This window comes from Somniosus microcephalus, chromosome 16, assembly GCF_052327205.1.
Source record: "Somniosus microcephalus isolate GS21.2 chromosome 16, FLI_Smic_1.0, whole genome shotgun sequence".
In the NCBI taxonomy this organism is placed as follows: Eukaryota; Metazoa; Chordata; class Chondrichthyes; order Squaliformes; family Somniosidae; genus Somniosus; species Somniosus microcephalus.
The window spans coordinates 38,179,274-38,203,429 of NC_141002.1; the positions used below are offsets into that span (position 1 = coordinate 38,179,274).

Sequence of the window (24,156 nt, forward strand, 5' to 3'; positions counted from 1 at the left end):
TCAACAATCCCATTTCTGCACCCCTTCCCCCATCCAGATTCTGTTATACAAATGTCAGCAAGATATCTCCTCCAAAATTGCTCTACAATGAAATTGATGGCCCCAGGGGTATAGATATTGTCTACGGTGCTGGCCTTAGCAGTTTCTTTTTAATTTAAACATTTGGTGCTGCAGCCATTTGCCAGATAATTTTCATTTGTTTTTAAACTATAACAATAGTTTATGTTGAACAGGCTATATATAATGAGACTTGTTAATGACGTAAATAGGAAATCTGTCTTATTAAAGTGATGACACTGCCAAAGTTGCTTTGCTTCATCATTCCATATTAAATACAGAAATATTTAATCACATAGTGAATGTGGTGGATGCAGAGATGTGTTGTGTGCTGGTGAGAATGAAGTGATAACAAGTGAGTTTGCCAGAAGCACTTTTGAGGAGAATGTCTGGGGATGGGGAGAAGAGCTGTGGTGTGCACAAAGAGATATAAAATCAAAGATGGTATGAGTGTTAAGAAAAACAATATATCTGAACTGGTCAGACTGTTTGTGCTGGATGGGGGTGGATGCTCCAGGATAGTGGAATGAACTTTCTGAAGAAATAACTTTGATAGCTCTTTGCTGAAGAGCTTTCAGTCTCTTAATATAAGTAGGAAAAACACAGGATATAAATAGTCATCTATTTCATCAACATGCTCCAGTAAGAGTGAAAGCAACTGTTTTCAGATTAAATCCATTTGATTTTTTTATGGCAGTTGGTTTAAGTAAGATCTAACTGACACATGCATGCACTTTTAATTCTAGCTGTTGAAAGTAGCCTGCGAGTAACTCATTGCAAGCAAATAATGCAGAGACTTCCAGAACACAACTACATCGTTGTGAAGTACTTGATAGGCTTTCTTAATATGGTGAGTATTTGAAAAAAGGATTCCTGTAATGCTCTGTATGGCATTTACAAAGATCAACATTTTGTCAGTCACAGATGTACATGGTTTGTGTTTTGCAAGTGCAATGGTACCTCTTGGGAGGAAGGGAGCTTAAATGAACTTTAAAAAAATAGATTGTAGGAAGCTGGTGAGCCACCACAGATGACATCTCCCTCTGGTTGATGAAATCACTCCACGGTATAAACAGAGTTTCACCAACAGCATCAGGAAACTCGGCACTGATCCACTTTGAGCTGGGGCTCATTTTACCTCCACCCTCCCCCAAAAGTGTTCTCCTCTCCTGATGGTGCTTACATTTGCTGGACTATAGTTTCTCTGAAATTGGCGAGATGTTAGTGGGCTATATGATAGTGACGTGTGACACAAGGCTCAGTCCCACTAAAACTCTGGTGGTGAATAGGAGAGGCTGTTATGAAATGTAGATAATGGAGGGTCCATTGTAGATTAATTGTTCTCCTGATATATTACTGAGCTCAGTAACCTCACTAAATGAGAATACTCTCTGGGGAAGACCATTATTTCTGTGCTTAAACTAAAATATTTAAATGAATCAAAGCAGATGATGATAATTCTTACTATTCATTTAGGAAAAGTTCATGATAGTGGCGGTAGGTTTTTTGTTGTTTTACATGCAAAGTACTTGGGACAAAATATTGCCCATCTACTATGAATGGGCAAAGTTCTGGGCCTTAAATATTTTCCACAATTGCTGTCAGTGGTTCACCCATGCCCAGCCGCCTGAAGATATTCTGAAATACTATTTGGCTTTGGTGTTTTTTTTAAAAAAAGTAAATGTCCTTTGGGCAAGTGCTAAATAAATTTTACATGCGCAAAACATATTTGTTGCCTGCCTGAACTATTAATGAGTGGAACCATTGTCTGATTTTAAGCTTTTTGAATGAATTTGCAGGGTTCATCTGTGCTATGATGTGAGTATATACCTTGTGGTGGCACATGTTTAAATATGCAATGGTGGTGAGTCATTACTGTTTGTCCCTCCCACCTGCTCCTAGCCATCCTACTGTTTCAAATTCCCATATCTGGGTGCCTGGAGCACATGAGCTCCTACTAATTGAGAGTCCACTCATAATAGTTACATCTTCATAAAACCACCTAGTCCTATGGTGTAAAATAAATGGATGTATATTAGAGTTGAATGAAAAAGAAAATGATACCTTTTAAACTAGTGTGTGTGTGTGGTGGCACACTTTATTGGATAATCTTTTCAAATGTGTGTGGTGTGGTTTATTATTTATTGCTACCCTTTAGTGTAATTAGCTTGTGATGCAATTACTTCCTGTTGGACTGAAAAAACCTGTGCCGCCTTGGCCTGTGGTATTCCATTTTTGCCATGAAAGAGGTGGCATGTTCCATCACTTCACACCATTCGTGTAACTTTTTATTTTTGGAAAGAAATTGCATAATGGGAAACATTTCTACCGACATAGTTGAGTGCTGGGTGATAGTCAGGCACACGCTGTTGCCACGGTGCATAGCTAGTTCCCTGGTCTAGAAGTGTCCAGTGCTATCCTGTTTGATGCATAATTGCTCAACATTTTCCTGGTATTAACCAGTTTATTGGAAAATTATGTTCACTTATTGCGAGTAATCACAGTGAAGTGTCAGTGAGTTTTCAACAGCGCAATTGAAAATTGCCATTTTAGTTATCGACTGTTTAAACATCAGATGACAGTATGATTTGGGTTATGGGCATTGTAAGATATAGCCCTAAAAGTATGAATAACAAGAATAAATATCTAGAACAAAACAGAACAAAAATGAAAAGTTTTTAGAAGTGTGTGTGTATATATAGGAATATATTCCTTGGTTTTTTTTAAAGATGTTGAATTTCCCACCCAGCTCTGTCTTTTCACAAGGGTGCGCAGCTCCAGACTGACTCCCAAATTGTATTGAAGCTCCAGCCACTGTTAGTGAATTGAGTTGCTCTACAACACAGTCTTTGCCCCATACCCCATGTCTGTACTATAGCCAGACTAGTTTAGAGCGATGGAGACTCTTAAGTTGCCAGACAGGTAAATCTTTGTTATTGATGGTCCAACATACTTTACATATTGTTGAAATCTAATTAAGTTTATTGTGTCTTAGGTGTCCCAGGAGAGCATTTTTAATAAAATGAACCCATCAAACCTGGCATGTGTCTTTGGAGTGAACCTGATCTGGCCCCAGAAAGGACCTGCAACGCTGCATGCCCTACCCCCAATAAACATGTTTACCGAGCTACTGATTGAGTACTACAGCCAAGTCTTCAGCTCCAGGATTCTGCCCAATGAGGTGCTGCCATAAACACTGCAGCTAACCTCAGTAAGTAAACTGAATTGAATGGAAACCTATGTTACTGATGGAAAAGCCAAATCCTATAGTTGGTTCTGTATTAATTTACTTTGGCCATACACCTTGGGTGAGTGGATATCACTTCATGATGCCTGAACTTCATTTGTTACTTGCTGATACAAAGGCAGTGCAGGAGCAAGTGATATAAAATGATCACAGTTTTGACTGGTTAGTCAAATGTCACCCAAATCCTTCTTTAGTTCACTCTATGAAACAAGAAAACTGATGTAAAAATCAGTATTTGCTTTTATAATGCCAGTGGCATTGTTTATAAAAATCGTAGACTTTTGACATGCCTGCTACTTTTCATTTAGCACGTTCTAGTTTTGACTGTGTAGTAGGAGAGGAGCAAACTGGGGCCCGGGCCAGTTTTCCTGCTGCACCATGGGTGTGTGTGGTGCAGTGACTGAAACACAAGAAAAGAAAATTACTTTAAAATTCAGTACAAAAGTGAAAAATCTACAAGGCCAATTTATTTTGTATGCAGTGCAGACAGAATCTTAGTATGAATCATGCACTTGTGCCTTAAAATAGTATTAATCTTTTGTTGCACATTAGTGCTGAGGGGTGCGAAAACTACCAGAGTCCAGTGTTTCCCTATCTCTTTTCACTAATGTGAGGGAGAAGTGACTAATGAGAGTTAGTAAGCCCAAATGTAATTAACATCACTTATTATTGAGGGCAACTAGTGGGCAAATTTTTGTGTTCCTGAGGTGAGAGTGAGGTAGTATTTCCCATTTAGTGTCTACAACAAGCACTTGCAGACTGGCTATAGAACAATTAAAGTGCAGAACAAAGCTTCAACTCAAAACAGCTTCCTCCTCCTGTACTAGTTTTACTTTTCACATTTTGCACGTGAATCCTCCTTCTGGACTCTCCATGACCATTAATGCTGAAATAGGAAGACTTCAATACTAAGATCCTGGAACCATTAGCAGCTGGGTTGAGACTACCCAGGTTTCTTTCACTTTGGACTATTGCAGGTGTTGGAAGGAAGGGCTTCAATTCATCAGACTGGGCTTGCTTCAGTCCTAGGGGCTCGTGGTGAAAGGAGACTAGCTCACTAGTACAGTACCACAAATTTGCAATTTATAATTTAATAGGGAAGGGAGTTTGTTTTTTTTCATCCACTATGTATTTATATTTTTGTTAAATTAATAAAATGTGGCATAGACTACACTTTGATTTTTGTTAATATTAGCATACAATGATTTTACACAAGAAAACAAAGACAACTCTTTCCCTTTTGATTGCTCTTCTGCCCAGAACCTACTGTGGTCATCATTGCTCCTGGTACAAACAGTAGTAATATATTTATAATGCTATACAGCATTATCTGTGTAAAATACCACTTACACCAACCAATGCAAAAATTGATAAGATAACTGGCTAAGACACGAAAAATGAAAGCCTTCACAAGTCCCTTATCCCCATAGGAGAGCACTGATAAATCAAACTTTACAATACACATAAACCTGTGGCTGATCAATTCACCATGTATCCTGAAATCCTGACAAAAGGACTTCCCTGCCTATGTGCTGAATGTTAAACTGATGAGTGAGTGGCTCACCTGAACATTTAGAAAAAGTGTTCAATGCTTTATGTGCAGCACATCAAAAGAGTCACGAGGCCTCATCTGCTTTTCGGTCATTGAATTCAAAAAACCATTAGACTGACAGATTCTAAAAGTTCATGTAAAAGGGCTTTTGATTTTCCAGCATTTTTTTAATTTCCAAGAAATGTTTCATAATTATTCCTAGGTTCAGTATTTTCTGTAGTTTGATTTTATTTTTTTCATATTCTGTTTGTGGGAAGATGCTATAATCTTTGAAGCTTAATGTCATTCTTTTGTATCCAACAAAGGGTACATTGAAAGTTCTGAAATGAAGTACAATCTGCTTGACTATCCCCTCCCCTTTCAGCATTCCGTAGGGACCGCTCCCTCCAAGACACCTCCAACTCCTATCACCCCCAGCACCCCTTCCCCTTCCCCTTCGCCTGGCACCTTCCCGTGCAAGTGCAGGAGATATAACACCTGCCCTTATACCTTCCCCCCCCCCCCCCCACCCCCCCTTCCCACTGTCCAGGGCCCCAAACACCCCTTCCAGGTGAAACAGCGATTTACTTGTACTTCTTGCAAGCTAGTATACTGTATTCGCTGCTCACGATGTGGCCTCCTCTACATTGGGGAGACCAAACGCAGATTGGGTGACCGCTTTGCAGAACACCTCCGTTCAGTCTGTAAGGGTGACCCCGAGCTTCCGGTCGCCTGTCATTTTAATTCACCGCCCCATTCCCACTCGGACCTCACCGTCCTCGGCCTCTTGCATTGTTCCACGGAAGCTCACCGTAAACTCGAGGAACAGCACCTCCTCTTCCGATTAGGCACTTTACAGCCTTCCGGACTCTCTATCAAGTTCAACAATTTCAGATTATAACCTCGGCCCCTATTACATTTTTACTTTTATTTTTTATCCACACCTTTGTTTTGGCCCTTTCCCCCCTTTTTTTTTTTCTCTCTCCCACATGGCAACTGTTTCTCATTCTGCCTAATCTAGAGCCGTCTCTTGTCTCCACTAGTCCTATCACCATCTCGTCTCGTTTTGAATACCTCTTAATGTCTCTTCACTTCTCTCTCATTCTCTCCCAGCCTGGCCTCTTAATCTATTTCATTTCCTGTGCTTCTTTAGTCTTGACAAAGGGTTTACCCGAAACATTGACTCTATTTTCTCTCCACGGATGTTGCCTGGCCTGCTGAGTATTTCCAGCATTTTCTGTTATTTCGGATTTCCAGCATCTGCAGTATTTTGCTATCCTGTTTGACTGGTCGTTTGCTACTGTTTAATTTTTTACTCCTAATAAACTGATTTGCAGTTTATAGTGTAAGTCACACAAACTGATAGTGATCATTTTTCCACTAACTGATGGCTAGGAGAATACAAAGGGACTCGTGTTAATTCCTCTGTTCTAGTGAGCAAATGAGGGTGTTCTGTTCTTTTCAAATCCGGGCAGAGGTACATTACAAAATATTGTGCGTAAAAGGTTGCACTTCGGTATATGGGGAGCAAAGACTTACTTATAGCCAGGATTGGTCCTTGGCATTGAACTTTACCTCTGATCCTTGCTCACCACCCCTAATCCTTCTCTAATGACTGCTCATAGTGCAAGTTGGTGTAATTGTTGCTCATGGCTCATCCATGGACTCTTTCCCCATCAGCTGAGGGCCTCCTCAATGAATGGTTATTATCTTTCCCAGATCAAAACCCTCCATCATTCATCAGCCAATCCTGCCGACACTTTTGCTGATAATTATACTTTTACAATAATTCTACATGCTTGTTCTCCCTGCATCCTCAATGTGTTGAAATCAAGACTCATCTCAATTTCCTACTGTAACTTGTTCTTACCTAGAGCCTTAAATCTATTTGCCTCCCTCGCTCTGTTCCTCCTACAATCTGCAGGTTTTTCAACTCCAAGCTTGATGTCACTGCTGCTTGGTCGATAATGTCTTTTTCTACTGTTTTCAACTTTGGTGGTGGTCTGCACTGTGGTCTTGGCACTTCCACCAACACTACTCATTAAAAAAAGACTAAGACTATAATCACTATCTAGTATTTTTATATCCCTGTGTTACTTACTTTGGTTTCTTCGTGGACTTTGAGTGCATCCAGCCTATTGGCTTCTGCTTTCTTTTATGATAGCTCACATCATGTGAGCTTAGTAGGAATTTTATTTCCAGTGTGTCCTCTGTTGATGAACTTAATCAGTAGCTGTGAAATTGTACTTTAAAAATTAAAATCCAAAAAATCGCAAAGATTTACAAGCGATTTCAGTTTATCGGAAGAGATTTTGAACATGAAAATGTCTTTATAACTGCTATTCATCCATTTCTTTTAAATTCCAAATGCCATTGCTATTTGCATGCTTACAAAGTTTGCTGATTGATTGTTATGGTTATGATATAATTGGGATTACGGAGACATGGCTCCAGGGTGACCAAGACTGGGAATTCAACATCCAGGGGTATTCAATATTCAGGAAGGACAGGAAAAAAGGGAAAGGAGGTGGGGTAGCATTGCTGGTTAAAGAGATTAACACAATAGTAAGGAAGGATATTAGCTCTGATGATGTGGAATCTGTGGGCAGAGCTGAGAAATACCATGGGGCAGAAAACGTTAGTGGGAGTTGTATACAGACCCCCAAACAGTAATGCTGAGGTTGGGGATGGCATTAAACGGGAAATTAGAGACGCGTGCAATAAGGGCACAGCACTTATGAGTGACTTTAATCTACATATAGATTGGGCTAACCAAATTAGTAACAATACTGTGGAGGAGGAATTCCTAGAGTGTATACGGGATGGTTTCTTGGACCAATATGTCGAGGAACCAACTAGAGATCAGAATATAAGAACATAAGAAATAGGAGCAAGAGTAGGCCAATCGGCCCCTCGAGCCTGCTCCACCATTCAATAAGATCATGGCTGATCTGATCCTAACCTCAAATCTTCTATCACTCTACATCCCACCCAAACCCATGTGATCTCCTGGGAGAGGCGAAAAACCAGATAAAAAACCCAATGGCCAATTTGGGAGAAAAAATCTGGGAAATTCCTCTCCAACCCATCGAGGCGATCGAAACTCGTCCAGGAGATCACTCTGTCCCTATATTTTCTACAGTACTTACCTTCTGTAAAAGGTGATCTCCACCCCAGCCAGGAACAGGAATAGAACCATCTCCTGAAATCTAACACAGAATTACAACACAAGAAGTAGGAGCAGAACCAGGCTACACGGCCCCTGGGCCCGCTCCGCTACCCACAGGGCCATGACCATTCCGAACCTAGACTCATGTCCAATTTCCTGCCCGCTCCCCGTAACCCCCAATTCCCTTTACTTCGAGGAAACTGTCTATTTCTGTTTTAAATTTATTTAATGATGTAGCTTCCACAGCTTTCTGGGGTAGCAAATTCCACAGACCTACTACCCTCTGAGTGAAGAAGTTTTTCCTCATCTCAGTTTTGAAAGAGCAGCCCCTTATTCTAAGATTATGCCCCCTAGTTCTAGTTTCACCCATCATCGGGAACATCCTCACCGCATCCACCCGATCAAGCCCCTTCACAATCTTATATGTTTCAATAAGATCGCCTCTCATTCTTCTGAACTCCAATGAGTAGAGTCCCAATCTACTCAACCTCTCCTCATATGTCCATCCCCTCATCCCCGGGATTAACCGAGTGAACCTTCTTTGTACTGACTCGAGAGCAAGTATGTCCTTTCTTAAGTATGGACACCAAAACTGTATGCAGTATTCCAGGTGCGGTCTCACCAATACCTTGTACAACTGCAGCAATACCTCCCTGTTTTTATATTCTATCCCCCTAGCAATAAAAGCCAACATTCCATTGGCCTTCTTGATCACTTGCTGCACCTGCATACTAACCTTTTGAGTTTCGTGCACCAGGACCTCCAGATCCCTTTGTACTACAGTACTTTCCAGTTTCTTGCCATTAAGATAATAACTTGCTCTACGATTTTTCCTGCCAAAGTGCATAACCTCACATTTTCCAGTATTGTATTCCATCTGCCAAATCTCTGCCCGCTTACTTAGCCTGTCTATGTCCCTTTGCAGGTTTTTCATGTCCTCCTCACTCACTACTTACCCTCCCATCTTTGTATCATCTGCAAACTTTGATATGTTACACTCGGTCCCCTCCTCCAAATCGTTAATATAGGTTGTAAAGAGTTGGGGACCCAGCACAGACCCCTGCGGAACACCACTAGTTACTGATTGCCAGTCTGAGAATGAACCATTTATCCTAACTCTCTGCTTTCTGTTAGATAGCCAATCCTCCACCCATGCCAGAATATTACCCCCAATCCCGTGATTTTTTATCTTGAGCAATAATCTTTTGTGTGGCACCTTGTAAAATGCCTTTTGGAAGTCTAAATACACTATGTCCACTGGTTTCCCTTTATCCACCCTGTACGTTACTTCCTCAAAGAACTCCAGCAAATTTGTCAAACATGACTTCCCCTTCATAAAACCATGCTGACTTTGTCCTATTAAATTATATTTATCCAAATGTCCCGTTACTGTCTCCTTAATAATGGACTCTAAAATTTTACCTACCACAGATGTTAGGCTAACAGGTCTATAGTTTCCAGCCTTCTGCCTACTACCCTTTTTAAATAAGGGTGTTACATTAGCAGTTTTCCAATCTGCCGGGTCCTTTGCCGAGTCCAGGGAGTTTTGGAAAATTATTACCAATGCATCCACAATCCCTACCGCCACTTTTCTCAAGACCCTAGGATGTAAGCCATCAGGTCCAGGTGATTTATCCGCCTTGAGTCCCATTATTTTACCGAGTACCACTTCCTTAGTGATTTTGATCGTGTTTAGCTCCTCTTCCCCCCCCCTTTAGCCCCCTGTTTGTCCAGTGTTGGGATATTCTTAGTGTCTTCTACTGTAAAGACTGATATAAAATATTCAGTGTTTTTGCCATTTCCATATTTCCCACCATTAATTTCCGGTCTCATCCTCTAAGGGACCAACATTTACTTTAGCCACCCTTTTTCTTTTTATATAACTATAAAAACTCTTACTATCTGTTTTTATATTTTTTGCTAATTTATTTTCATAATCTATCTTTTTGTTATTTTTTGCTGTCTTTTAAAGTTTTCCCAATCCTCTATCCTCCCTCTAGATTTGGTTACCTTATATGCCCTTGTTTTTAGTCGAATACTATCCTTAATTTCTTAGCCACGGATGGCTGTCTTTTCTTTTACACCCTTTTCTTAGTGGAATATATATTTTTTGGAAGTTGTAAAATAACTCCTTAAATGTACACCACTGATCATGTATCGTCTTACCCTTTAATCTATTTTCCCAAACCACTCTACTCAATTCCGCTCTCATACCTTCATAGTCTCCTTTATTCAAGCTTAGCACGCTTGTTTGAGATCCAACCTTCTCACCCTCTAATTGAATATGGAATTCAACCATGTTATGGTCACTCATTCCAAGGGGATCCTTTACTAGGACATTTTTAATTAATCCTGTCTCGTTACACAGGACCAGATCTAAGGGTGCTTGCCCCCTGGTCGGTTCATTTACATACTGCTCAAGAAACCCATCCCTAATACACTCAATGAACTCATCCTCAAGGCAGCCCTGCCCAATTTGATTTGTCCAATTAATATGATAGTTAAAATCCCCCATAATTATAGATGTTCCCTTATTACAAGCCTCAACTATTTCCTGATTGATACTCCGTCCAACAGAGTTGCCACTGTTCGGAGGCCTATAGACTACGCCCACTAGTGTTTTTTTCCCCTTATTATTCCTTACCTCCACCCAAACTGTTTCATTATCCTGATCTTTTGACCCAATATCATTTCTCTCTATTAGTGATTCCTTCCTTTATTAACATAGCCACCCCGCCTCCCCTTCCTTCCTTCCTGTCCTTCCTGATCGTTAAATAACCTGGTATGTTTAATTCCCAGGCATTGTCACCCTGCAGCCATGTTTCTGTAATGGCCACAAGATCATACCCATATGTAGTTATTTGTGCCATTAACTCGTCTATTTTGTTACGAATGCTACGTGCATTCAGATAGAGAACTTTCAAAGATGTTTTGTGACACTTAGTTCCTGCTTTTGCCCTTTTTATTACTTTACCTTTTACTCCATACCTTCTGCCCCTTCCTGACACGCTCTGGTTTTTAATTTCCCCACTGCTACCTAAGTCTATGACCTTCTCTGTTGTCATTTTTATTATTTGCTCTCTAGGAACTCTTTCTCCCCCCCCCCCCCCCACTAGTTAGTTTAACGCCCTCTCTACAGCCCTAGTTATATGATCCGCCAGGACTCTAGTCCCAGCACTGGCCAAGTGAAGCCCGTCCCGACGGAACAGCTCCCTCCTGCCCCAGTACTGGTGCCAGTGTCCCAGGAAGCAAAACCCATTTCTCCCACACCAGTCTTTGAGCCACGCATTTAACTCTCTAATTTTATTTGTCCTAGCTAAAATCGCTCGTGGCTCGGGCAATAATCCAGAGATTATTACCCTTGTGGTTCTGCTTTTTAATTTGGCCCCTAGCTGCTCAAACTCCCTCAGCAGAACCTCCTTCCTTGTCCTATCTATGTCGTTGGTACCAACATGGACCACGACAACTGGATCCTCCCCCTCCCACTCCAAGTTTCTCTCCAGTCCAGAGGAGATGTCCTTAACCCTGGCACCGGGGCAGGCAACACAGCCTTCGGGACTCTCGCTCTCGGCTGCAAAGAACTCTTATCTATCCCCCTAACGATACTATCCCCTACCACTACAACATTTCTTTTAACTCCCCCCACTTGAATGGCCCCCCGCTCCACGGTGCTGTGGCCAGGTTGCTCATCCTCCCCGCAGTCCCTGTTCCCATCCTCACAGGGAGTAAGAGCCTCAAACCTGTTGGACAAGTGCAAGGGCTGCGGCTCCTCCAACACTACCTCCTGGATCCCCGTACCTGCCTCACTTCTAGTCACACCATCCTGACCCTGGCCACGGACTACATCTGAATTAATTAATCTAATTGGTGTGAATACCTCGTGATACACAGAGTCCAGGTAACTCTCCCCCTCCCTGATGTGTCTCAGTGTTTGAAGCTCGGACTCCAGCTTTTCAACACGGAGCCGGAATTCCTCGAGCAGCCGACACTTGCTGCAAATGTGATCACCGTGAGCATCAATGGTGTCCACCAGCTCCCACATATTGCAGCAACAACACATCACCTGATCTCCCATTCTATGTAATTAATTAAATTTATTAATATTATTCTTAAATACCCTCTGCCCCGATTTCTAGATGGTGAATATCATACCTTAGAAACTATAAACCAAAGAGATTTAAGCTTAAAAAGGGAGAAATACTTACCAACCAATCACTTACCCGCTTTCTGGTGACGTCACACTTGGATTACTTTTTACCTCTCTCCTTCCCTCCGAGTTCCAAGATTGGAGATTGGTACACCTTACCTGGTCTTTGGGGCCGTTATACAGCCGCTCAGCCCGCGATTCTCGCACTGAGGCCTTACCTGGGTCTCTGGAGCCTTTATACAGCCGCTCAGCCTGCGATTCCCGCCGACTCTCTCATCCTCAAGGCTGCCCTGCCCAATTTGATTTGTCCAGTTAATATGATAGTTAAAATCCCCCATAATTATAGCTGTTCCCTTATTACAAGCCTCAACTATTTCCTGATTAATACTCCGTCCAACAGAGCTGCAACTGTTCGGAGGCCTATAGACTATGCCCACTAGTGTTTTTTTCCCCTTATTATTCCTTATCTCCACCCAAACTGTTTCACTATCCTGATCAGGCCATCTTAGACTGGGTATTATGTAATGAGAAAGGATTAATTAGCAATCTTGTGCGAGGCCCCTTGGGGAGGAGCGATCATAATATGATGGAATTCTTCATTAAAATGGAGAGTGAAGTAGTTGACTCGGAGACTTGGGCCCTGAATTTAAATAAAGGAAACTATGACGGTATGAGGCACGAGTTGGATAGGATGGATTGGGGAATGTTACTCAAAGGGTTGACGGTGGATAGGCAATGGCAAACATTTAAAGATCGCATGGATGAACTACAGAATTTGTTCATCAACCGTGGCTAACAAAGGAAATTAGGGATAGCATAAGATCCAAGGAGAGGACATATAAATTGGCCAGAAAAAGCAGCAAACCTGAGGATTGGGAGCAGTTCAGGATTCAGCAAAGGAGAACAAAGGGATTAATTAAGAGGGGGGAAATAGATTATGAGAGTAAGCTTGCAGGGAACATAAAAACTGACTAAAAGCATCTATAGATATGTGAAGAGAAAAAGATTGGTGAAGTCAAGCGTAGGTCCCTTGCAGTCAGAATCAGGGGAATTTATAATGGGGAACAAAGAAATGGCAGACTAATTACATACTTTGGTTCTGTCTTCACAAAGGAGGACACAAATAACCTCCCAGAGATGTCAGGGAATCTAATGAGAGGGAGGAACTGAATGAAATCAGTATTTGTAGGGAAATGGTGTTAGGGAAATTGACGGGATTGAAGGCCGATAAATCCCCAGGGCCTGATAATCTACATCCTAGGGTACTTAAGGAAGTGGCCCTAGAAATAGTAGATGCATTGCCAGTCATCTTCCAAAATTCTATAGACTCTGGAACAGTTCCCATGGATTGGAGGGTAGCTGATGTAACCCCACTACTTAAAAAAGGTGGTAGAGAGAAAATGGGGAATTATAGACCGGTAAGCTTGACATCGGTAGTGGGGAAAATGCTAGAGTCCATTATAAAAGATGTAATAGCAGAGCGCTTGGAAAACAGTGACAGGATCGGACAAAGTCAACATGGATTTACAAAAGGTAAATCGTGCTTGACTAACCTACTGGAATTTTTTGAGGATGTAACTGGTAGAATAGATAAGGGAGAACCAGTGGATGTGGACTTTCAGAAGGCTTTCGATAAGGTCCCGCATAAGAGATTGATGTGTAAAGTTAAAGCACATGGGATTGAGGGTAAGGTACTGTCTTGGATAGAGAACTGGTTGGCAGACAGGAAGCAAAGAGTTGGAATAAATGGGTCTTTTTCCGAGTGGCAGGCAGTGACTAGTGGGGTACCGCAGGGATCGGTGCTAGGACCCCAGCTATTCACAATATATATTAATGATCTAGACGAGGGAACTAGATGTAATATCTCCAAGTTTGCAGACGACACAAAGTTGGATGGGCATGTGTGCTGTGAGGAGGATGCAGAGAAACTCCAGTATGATTTGGACAGGTTGGGTGATTATACTGCATTTGCCATGCATCTGCCCAATCTGGATAAATGCGAGGTTATCCACTTCGGTGGCAAAAACAGGAAGACAGATTATTATCTGAACGGCAATTAATTGGGAAAAGGGGAAGTGCAACGAGACCTCGGTGTCCTTGTGCACCAGTTGCTGAAGGTAAGCATGCAGGTGCAGCAGGCGGTTAAAAAGGCAAATGGTATGTTGGCCTTCATAGCAAGAGGATTCGAGTACAGGAGCAAGGATGTCTTGCTGCAGTTGTACAGGGCCTTGGTGAGAGCACACCTTGAGTATTGTGTGCAGTTTTGGTCACCTTATCTGAGGAAGGATGTTCTTGCCATGGAGAGGGTGCAGCGAAGATTCACCAGACTGATACCTAGGATGGCAGGAATGATGTATGAGGCGAGATTGGGTCGATTAGGCTTATATTCGATAGAGTTTAGAAGAATGAGAGGGGATCTCATTGAAACTTATAAAATTCTAACGGGACTAGACAGACTAGATGCAGGAAGGCTGTTCCCAATGGCGGGGGAGTCCAGATCCAGGGGTCACAGTCTAAGGATAAGGGGTAAGCCATTTAGAACTGAGATGAGGAGGAATTTCTTCACCCAGAGAGTGGTGAACCTGTGGAATTCTCTACCACAGAAGACAGTTGAGGCCAATTCATTAAATATTTTCAAGAAGGAGTTAGATATATTTCTAAGGCTAAAGGGATCAAGGGATATGGGGAGAAAGGCAGGGACAGGGTACTGAATTTGGATGATCAGCCATGATCTCATTAAATGGCGGAGCGAGCTTGAGGGGCCGAATGGCCTACTCCTGCTCCTATCTATGTTTCTATGTTACTTCTGGTTCAGACAGAGTCAAGCTATACACTTTCATCAGTAAGCAGGACTGAGCTTGAAAATAGTAGCAGCCAGACAGCAAAGTAGCAATCACTTTACACCTCTATCGAAGAAGCTTTGAGAGGTAATGCTAGCCCAGAAACTGTGGGAGGTAGAGCCTGTAGAACATTAACAGCCAAAAATCAATGAAATATGGTAATAAATGTAGGTGGTATTACAAGTATCAAGAAATACTGCAGTCTACCCCATGTAGGGTCAGCTAATCTTTCTGCATTTTTGAGTAATGGACATCTCATCTCACTACATACTATGTCTTTTTATGTAATTGGATATATGGAATATCTATGCCTTTTGATGTATGTATGACAGAAATTTTGAGTGGCTTTTGTTGTCTTAGAAGTGTTCTCCAACACCATGGTACGGTAGCATAATGGTTGTTACTGGACTAGAAATCCAGAGGTCTGGACTAATGATCTGGTAGACGAGAGTTCAAATCCCACCATGGCAGCTGGGGAATTTAAATTGTTAATTAAATAAATCTGGAATAATCTGGAATAAAAAGCTAGCATCAGTAATGGTGGCCATGAAACTACCCGGTTGTTGTAAAAACCCATCTGGTTCACTGTCCTTTTAGGGAAGGAAATCTGCTGTCCTTACCTGGTCTGGCCTATATGTGGCCCAGTAAGCCACGCAGTTGTAGCAAACCACGAGAAACAGTAAGAATAAAACTGGATGGACCACCCCGCATCGACCTAGGCACTGGCTACAGCCACGACAAAGGCACGCCCAGTCGACCCTGCAAAGTCCTCCTCACTGGGGACTTGTGCCAAAATTGGGAGAGCTGTCCCACATACTCACAATCATACCTTTCAGCCAACGTCCCAGACTCCTCCATCACAATCAGTATGTCCTGTCCCTTCGGCAGGACAATCCCACCAGAGGTGGTATACAGTCATGAGGGAGTGGCCCTGGTAGTCATAAACATTGACACTGGACCCTATGAAGTCTCATGGCATTAGGTCAAACATACCTACTGCTGATTATCACCTACCGCCTTCCCTCCGCTGATGAATCAATACTCCTTCATGTTGAACACTGATATACCTATCAATTCATCCAATGAAAAGCGACGAGTTAAGAAAGTAACTATAGGTTTTTATTGGCTAAATAACAGAGCCCACCCTCGTGGGTGATCGGATCCAACAAGGAGGAATACCAGCCAGTCGACCACCTTTATACCTGGGCAGGTAGGTGGAGCCATGGGCGGAGTCAGCAGTGGTCAGCCCAGGTATAACAGTGTGACGAGGCGACCTCATATAGTGATATAACAGTGTGAACAGTGATAACCATAGAGTAACGATATAACAGTGATAACTATAGTGAACGATAAAAGTGGTTTACCACATTCACCCCTTGTTTAGATTTGAGTCCGGTGGGGTGAAGTGTACTACCAGTTCTGGTATGTCAGTCTGTCCGGAGGCCTCGTAAGCCTTTCTGATCGTCGCAGCGGCGGTGTTGCGTTATCCGGTGTTAATGCTGGTGTCTGCGTGGTCGGCGAAGGCTCGTGGGGTTCCGGCATGCCGTCTACCTGGGCTGGAATTGGGGGGGTGGTGGGTGAAGGTGGTGTCTCCGGAGTGCCCGAGGGTGCGAGGTCTCGTAAGGAGACTGTGTCCTCCCGCCCGTCTGGGTATGCCACATAGGCGTACTGGGGGTTGGCGTGCAGGAGGTCCACCCTCTCGACCAGGGGGTCCGTTTTATGGGCCCTCGCGTGCTTTCGCAGCAAGACTGGCCCCGGAGAGGTCAGCCAGGTTGGTAGAGTGGTTCCCGTAGTCGACTTCCTGGGGAAAACAAACATTCGTTCATGGGGGGTGGCGTTAATGGCAGTGCACAGTAGTGACCGGATGGAATGCAGCGCTGCCGGGAGGACTTCCTGCCAGCGGGAGGTTGGGAGGCCCTTAGACTTTAAGGCTAAGAGGACGGCCTTCCATACCGTCGCGTTCTCTCTTTCCACCTGGCCGTTCCCTCGGGGGTTGTAGCTGGTGGTCCTGCTTGCGGCAATACCTCTCGCTAGTAGGAACTGACGGAGTTCCTCGCTCATGAAGGAGGAGCCCCGGTCACTATGTATATAGTTTGGGAACCCGAACAAGGCGAAGAGGTCGTTCAGGCATTTAATGACCGTGGTACTGGTCATGTCTGGGCAGGGGAAGGCAAAAGGGAAACGGGAGTACTCATCAACAATGTTGAGGAAGTACACATTACGGTCAGAGGACGGGAGGGGCCCCTTAAAGTCGATGCTCAGGCGCTCGAAGGGGCGGGTGGCCTTGATCAGGCTTGCTCTGTCCGGCCTAAAGAAGTGCGGTTTGCACTCGGCACAGGTCTGGCAGTTCCTGGTCATGGTCCTGACCTCCTCGATGGAGTAGGGCAGGTTGCGGGCCTTAATGAAGTGGTAAAGTCTGGTGACCCTGGGGTGGCAGAGGTCGTTGTGGAGGGTCTGAAGTCTATCACTTTGCGCGCTGGCGCATGTAATTCGTGACAGAGCATCAGGGGGTTCGTTCAGCTTACCTGGCCGGTACAAGATATCATAATCATAGGTGGAGAGCTCGATTCTCCACCTCAAGATCTTGTCATTCTTGATTTTGCCCCTCAGCTTGTTATTAAACATAAAAGCGACCGAACGCTGGTCGGTGAGGAGGGTAAATCGTTTGCCTGCCAGGTAATGCCTCCAGCGTCGTACCGCCTCCACAAACGCCTGGGCCTCCTTCTCGACCGACGAGTGTCGGATCTCCGGGCCCTGTAGGGTCCTTGAGAAGAAGGCCACTGGTCTCCCCTCCTGGTTAAGGGTAGCGGCTAGGGCGAAGTCGGATGCATCGCTCTCCACTTGGAAGGGGATGGACTCATCCACTGCGTGCATTGTGGCCTTGGCAATGTCTCCCTTAATGAGGGAGAAGGCTGCGCACGCTTCCTCCGTAAGGGGGAAGGATGTGGACTTCATGAGGGGTCTGGCTTTGTCTGCATAATTGGGCACCCATTGGGCATAGTAGGCGAAGAGCCCCAGGGTTCTCTTCGGAGCCTTTGGACAGTGGGGGAGGGGTAGCTCCATGAGGGGACGCATTCTTTCGGGGTCGGGGCCGATGACTCCGTTCTCTACTACACAGCCGAGGATGGCAAGGCCCGAGGTGTTAAACACACATTTCTCCTTATTGTAGGTGAGGTTCAGCCGTTGGGCCGTACGGAGGAATCTCTCCAGATTAACGTCATGGTCCTGCCGGTTGTGGCCGCAGATGGTGACGTTATCTAGGTAGGGGAACGTGGCGTGCAGCCCGTTCTGGTCAACCATCCGGTCCATCTCCCTTTGGAAGACCGAAACCCCGTTGGTGACGCCGAAGGGAACCCTAAGGAAGTGGTAGAGGCGGCCATTCGCCTCTAAGGCGGTATACTGGCGGTCCTCAGGGCGGATAGGGAGTTGGTGGTAGGCCGACTTAAGGTCGATGGTAGAGAATACTCGGTATTGTGCGATCTGATTGACCATATCAGATATGCGGGGAAGGGGGTATGCGTCCAGCTGGGTGTACCTGTTTATGGTCTGGCTGTAGTCGATGACCAGGCGGTTTTTATTGCCGGTCTTAACGACCACGACCTGGGCACGCCAGGGGCTGGTGCTCCCTTCAATGATGCCCTCCTTCAGGAGACGCTGCACCTCAGAGCTAATGAAAGCTCTGTCCCCGGCGCTGTACCGCCTGCTCTTGGTAGCGACGGGTTTGCAGTCGGGGGTGAGGTTAGCGAACAGGGAAGGTGGCGGGACCTTGAGGGTGGATAGGCCGCAGGTGTTACGCGGTGGGCGGTTTAAAATCTGCTGGTTGTCGACTGAGTGGGGGGAGGGGTCCGCCGTATGCTAGTGTGACGCTTTGGAGGTGGGATTGGAAGTCTAGCCCTAGTAGGACGGCAGTGCATAGCTAGGGCAGGACGAGGAGTTTAAAATTTTTATACTCCGTACCCTTAACCGACAGGGTCACAACACAGTAGCCGCTGATGTCTGTGGCGTGTGACCTCGATGCCATCGAGATCCGGTTGCACGTTGGCTGGACAGGGAGGGAGTAGTGGCTCACCGTGTCTGGGTGGATGAAACTCTCCGTGCTTCCGCTGTCGAACAGGCAGGTCGTGGCGTGGCCGTTTACTTTGATGTCCATCATGGACTTGGACAGGTGATGCGGGCGGGCTTGGTCCAGTGTGACGGAGGCTAGTGTATAGCTGAGCGAGTTGCTGTAGTCTGCGGGTGAGGCGGTAGGCGGGTCTTGAGGCACGGTGGCGGTCGAGCGTGGTGGGTAAAATGGCGTCTCCCACGAGGTTGGACAAAATGGCGGAGAAGATGGCTGCCCCCGTAACTCACGAGGCACTGCTGGTGTCGGTTGCCTGGATCAAAGATGGCCGCCCCATGACTCACGTGGGGATGCTGGCCTCTGTTGCCTTGATGGAAGATGGCCGCCCCCACAGCTCGCATGAGGCACTGCTGGCCTCTGTCGATCCCCCTCTGCAGGCCTTTGCGAAGTGGCCTTTCTTCAAGCAGGTCGAGCAGGTCGTGTTTTTGGCAGGGCAGCGCGACCTCGGGTGTTTCGCCTGGCTGCAGAAGAAGCAGCCGGCGGCCCGATCGCGGGGGTCCGATGTCGGAGCCGGTACCGGGGGTGGCGGTCTCGATCGGGTCCGGGACGCCGACGCTGAGGTAGGTCCCAGGGGGGTTGCTGCGGGGGGTATTGCAGTCGGGGTCGGTCCCATGTCCCAGGGTCGCGAGTTACAGTACCTTGAGTATGCCTCGAGGTCCCGATGGGCCACTTCTAGAGAGCGAGCGAGGGCTGCAGCTTTGTCCAGGTCGAGGTCCTTTGCTTCCAGTAGTCTTTGCCGTGAGTAGTCGGACCGCAGGCCTTTCACGAAGGCATCGCGGACATTGTCTTCAGTATTTTCTGCCGCCGTTACCGCTTTAAAGTTACAGTCTCTGCTGAGTGCTTGTAGCACCCGTAAAAATTCATCCACGGGCTCTCCTGGCTGTTGCGGGCGGGATCTTAGGAGGTGTCTGGCATACATGGAATTTACCGGGCTCTGGTACTGTCTTTTCAGCCGGTTGATGGCGTCCTCGTATGTTTTAAAGTCCCGGATGAGTGCGAATACTTTAGGGCTCACTTGGGCGGTCAGAACTCTTAGCTTGGATCTCTGAGGCACACCGGATTCTCCCAGGTAGGACTCGAAACAGCTCAGCCAGTGTTCGAAGTCGAGGGCTGAGTTTGCAGCCAGTGGGTTTAGATCCAGGTACGGTGGTCTGAGGGCTCGCAGCCAAGCTGGCTGCTGTGGCTGTTGTAGCTCGGCGTCTGGCTGGTCGTTTTGCTGCTCGCTTTGCTGCTCAGGGAACGACATTTTAAAATTTAGCCAATAAAATTGATATACCTATCAATTCATCCAATGAAAAGCGACGAGTTAAGAAAGTAACTATAGGTTTTTATTGGCTAAATAACAGAGCCCACCCTCGTGGGTGATCGGATCCAACAAGGAGGAATACCAGCCAGTCAACCACCTTTATACCTGGGCAGGTAGGTGGAGCCATGGGCGGAGTCAGCAGTGGTCAGCCCAGGTATAACAGTGTGACAAGAGGCGACCTCATATAGTGATACAACAGTGTGAACAGTGATAACCATAGAGTAACGATATAACAGTGATAACTATAGTGTAACGATAGTGAACGATAAAAGTGGTTTACCACAAACACCACTTGGAAGAAGCACTGAGGGTAGCAAGGGCATAGAAAGTGCTCTGGGTGAGACTTCAATGTCCATCACCAAGAGTGGCTCAGTAGCATCACTACTGACCGAGTCCTAATGGACATAACTGCCAGTTTGGGCCTGCGACTGGTGGTGAGAGAACCAACATGAGGGAAAAACCTACTTGACCTCATCCTCACCAGTCTACCTGTCGCAGATACACCTGCCCATGACAGTATTGGTAGCAGTAACCACCGCAGAGTCCTTGTGGAGACAAAGGTCCCATCTTCACATTGAGGACATCATCGTGTTGTGTGGCACTACCACTGTGCTAATTGGGATAGATCCAGCAGCTCAAAACGGGGCATCCATGAGGCGCTGTGGGCCATCAGCAGCAGCAGAATTGTATTACACCAATCTGTAACGTCACGGCCCGACATATCCCTCTCTACCATTACCATCAAGCCAGGGGACCAACCCTGGTTCAATGAGGAGTGTAGAAGAGCATGCCAGGAGATGCACCAAACGTACCTAAAAATGAGGTTTTAACCTGGGGAAGCTGCAACACAGGACTACATACATGCTAAACAGCATGCTATAGCCAGAGCTAAGCGATCTCACAACCAACTGATCAGATCAAAGCTCTGCAGTCCTACCACATTTGTCATGAATGGTGGTGGACAATTAAACAACTAATGGGAGGAGGAGGCTCCATGAACATCCCCATCCTCAATGATGGTGGAGCCCAGCACGTGAGTGCAAAAGACAAGGCTGAAGCGTTTGCAACCACCTTCAGCCAGAAGAGCCGAGTGGATGATCCATATCGACCTCCTCCTGAGGTCCCCACCATCACAGATGTCAGTCTTCAGTCAATTCAAATCACTCCATGTGATATCAAGAAACGACTGAGTGCACTGGATACAGCAAAGGCTATGGGCCCCGACAACATCCCAGCTATCGTGCTAAAGACTTGTGCTCCAGAAATAACCGCGCCTCGAGCCAAGCTGTTCCAGTACAGCTACAACACTGGCATCTACCCGACAATGTGGAAAAGTGCCCAGGTATGTCCTGTCCACAAAAAGCAGGACAAATCGAATCTGACCAATTACATCAGTCTGCTCTCAATCATCAGCAAAATGATGGAAGGTGTCATTAAGTGGCACTTACTCATCAATAACCTGCTCACTGATGCCCAGTTTGGGTTCCACCAGGACCTCATTACAGCCTTGGTCCAAATATGGACAAAAGAGCTGAATTCCAGAGGTGAGGTAAGAGTAACGGCCCTTGACATTAAGGTAGCATTTGACCGAGTGTGGCATCAAGGAGCTCTAATAAAATTGAAGTCAATGGGAATCATGGGGAAAACTCTCCACTGGCTGGAGTCATACAAGCACAAAGGAAGGTGGTTGTTGGAGGCCCATCATCTCAGCCCCAGGACATCACTGCAGGGCAGTGTCCTAAGGTCCAACCATCTTCAACTGCTTCATCAATGACCTTCCCTCCATCATAAGGATGGTTAGTTGATGATTGCACAATGTTCAGTTCCGTTTGCAACTCTTCAGATAATGAAGCAGTCGATGCCCCCATGCAGCAAGACCTGAACGACATTCAGGCTTGGTCTGATAAGTGGCAAGTAACATTCGTGACACACAAGTGCCAGGCAATGACTATCTCCAACAAGAGAGTCTAACAACCACCCCTTGACATTCAACGGCATTACCATTGCCGAATCCCCCACCATCAACATACTGGGGGTCACCATTGACCAGAAGCTTAACTGGACCAGCCACATAAATATTGTAGCTACAAGAGCAGGTCAGAGGCTGGGTATTCTGAGGCGAGTGTCTCACCGCCTGACTGCCCAAAGTCTTTCCACCATCTACAAGGCATAAGTCAGGAGTGTGATGGAATACTCTCCACTTGTCTGGATGAGTGTAGCTCCAATAATATTCAAGAAGCTCAGCACCATCTAGGACAAAGCAGCCCACTTGATTGGCACCTTAAACATCCAGTCCCTCCACCATGGCGTACTGTGGCTGCAGTGTGTACCATCTACAAGATGCACTGCAGCAACTCGCCAAGGTCTCTTCAACAGCACCTCCCAAACCCACGATCTTTACCACCTAGAAGGACAAGGGCAGCAGGTGCATGGGAACACCACCACCTCCAAGTTCCCGTCCAAGTCACACACCATCCTGACTTGGAAATATATCACCGTTCCTTCATTGTCACTGGGTCAAAATCCTGGAACTCCCTACCTAACAGCACTATGGGAGTACCTTCACCACACGGACAGCAGTGGTTCGAAAAGGCGGCTCACCATCACCTTCTCAAGCAACTAGGGATGGACATTAAATGCTGGCCTTCCCAGCAACGCCCACATCCCAGGAACAAATTTTTAAAAAAACATGCTGCCTGGCAGTTGTTGGACAACATAATCTAGTCTAAACGGGCACCAGAGAAGGATATCCACATCTGTATCTAGTCAACGGTTTCTACTGAACAACACAGCTCTACACTCTGACGAAGGGTCATCAACCTAAAACGTTAACTCTGTTTCTCTCTCCACAGATGCTACCTGACCTGCTGAGTATTTCCAGCATTTTCTGTTTTTATTACAGATCTACACTATTATCTTATGCTCCTATCTGGGTTTGTTCTCACCTGTTAGTATACAGCCCAGTCCTCTAAATAAAAAGAGGTGAAATTCAGCTTGTTAGATGGATATATAGTAATAGCAAAGTGCCATCTTGCTGCATATAGTTGATGTTATTACATGTGTATGCAACCCACACTACAGCTGGCAGTGAATCTCTAAGGATGTGAGTAAAGAGTCATAGGTGCAAGTTGATTGTCTGAAGTGTGCCCACCTGCTTAGAGATCATCAAATTTGCTCATCAAAGTTCGTGCCTAGGGGGAGACTCAGCAGGTCAGAAAACATCTGTGGAGAGAACAGATGAGTTAACATTTCAGGTGTGAACTCTCAGAACTGGAGGATATCGCTGAACCACATTTACAAAGGAACAGAACAAAGAGGGAGGAGAGAAACACACACACACACTAAGAAACAGAATGACATGTAAAGTGTTTAAGTGGTAAACAGGGGGTGGTTAAATGGTTGAAGTGATGCTAATATGAAACAATAGGAGGCATAATGAAAGAAACTATGAGACACAGAAAACATATAAATAGATGGGGTGGGGAATGAGGCAGAAGAAATAGAAGCCGTAAAACTGTCAAAGTGGAGCAGACTCCAGGGACCGAGGAGCCTGGGACAAAAAGAAAAGCAAGTCGGCACCAAGGGTGCAGATCACCTCATGAGCAGTGTTCTGAGAGGGTTCCCACTTCAAAATGTTGGCACACCCATTCCACACTGCTAGCACTTCCTGATGAAGAGAAAGTGAGAGTTAAAATTAGGAACGGAAGTTATTAAAATCAATATTAAGTCAGAGGGCTGC

At 45.4% G+C, this 24,156-nt stretch overlaps 1 protein-coding gene across 7 annotated transcripts in view; it reads left to right on the forward strand.

Annotated features, from left to right (window-relative positions):
* Positions 1-4,477, forward strand: part of LOC147106078 (rho GTPase-activating protein 8-like) — an 89,796-nt gene extending 85,319 nt beyond the window's left edge. For 6 of the 7 annotated variants that reach the window (XM_086008819.1, XM_086008824.1, XM_086008821.1 and 3 more), the window contains 2 exons: positions 804-907; positions 3,053-4,477. In XM_086008819.1, coding sequence (XP_085864945.1) covers positions 804-907; positions 3,053-3,250 — 302 coding nt within the window. In that variant the 3' untranslated portion in view covers positions 3,251-4,477. Of the gene's footprint in view, positions 1-803; positions 908-1,856; positions 1,876-3,052 lie in introns of all 7 variants that reach the window. The other variant, XM_086008826.1, reaches the window with a different exon arrangement.
* Positions 4,478-24,156: the final 19,679 nt, after the last annotated feature.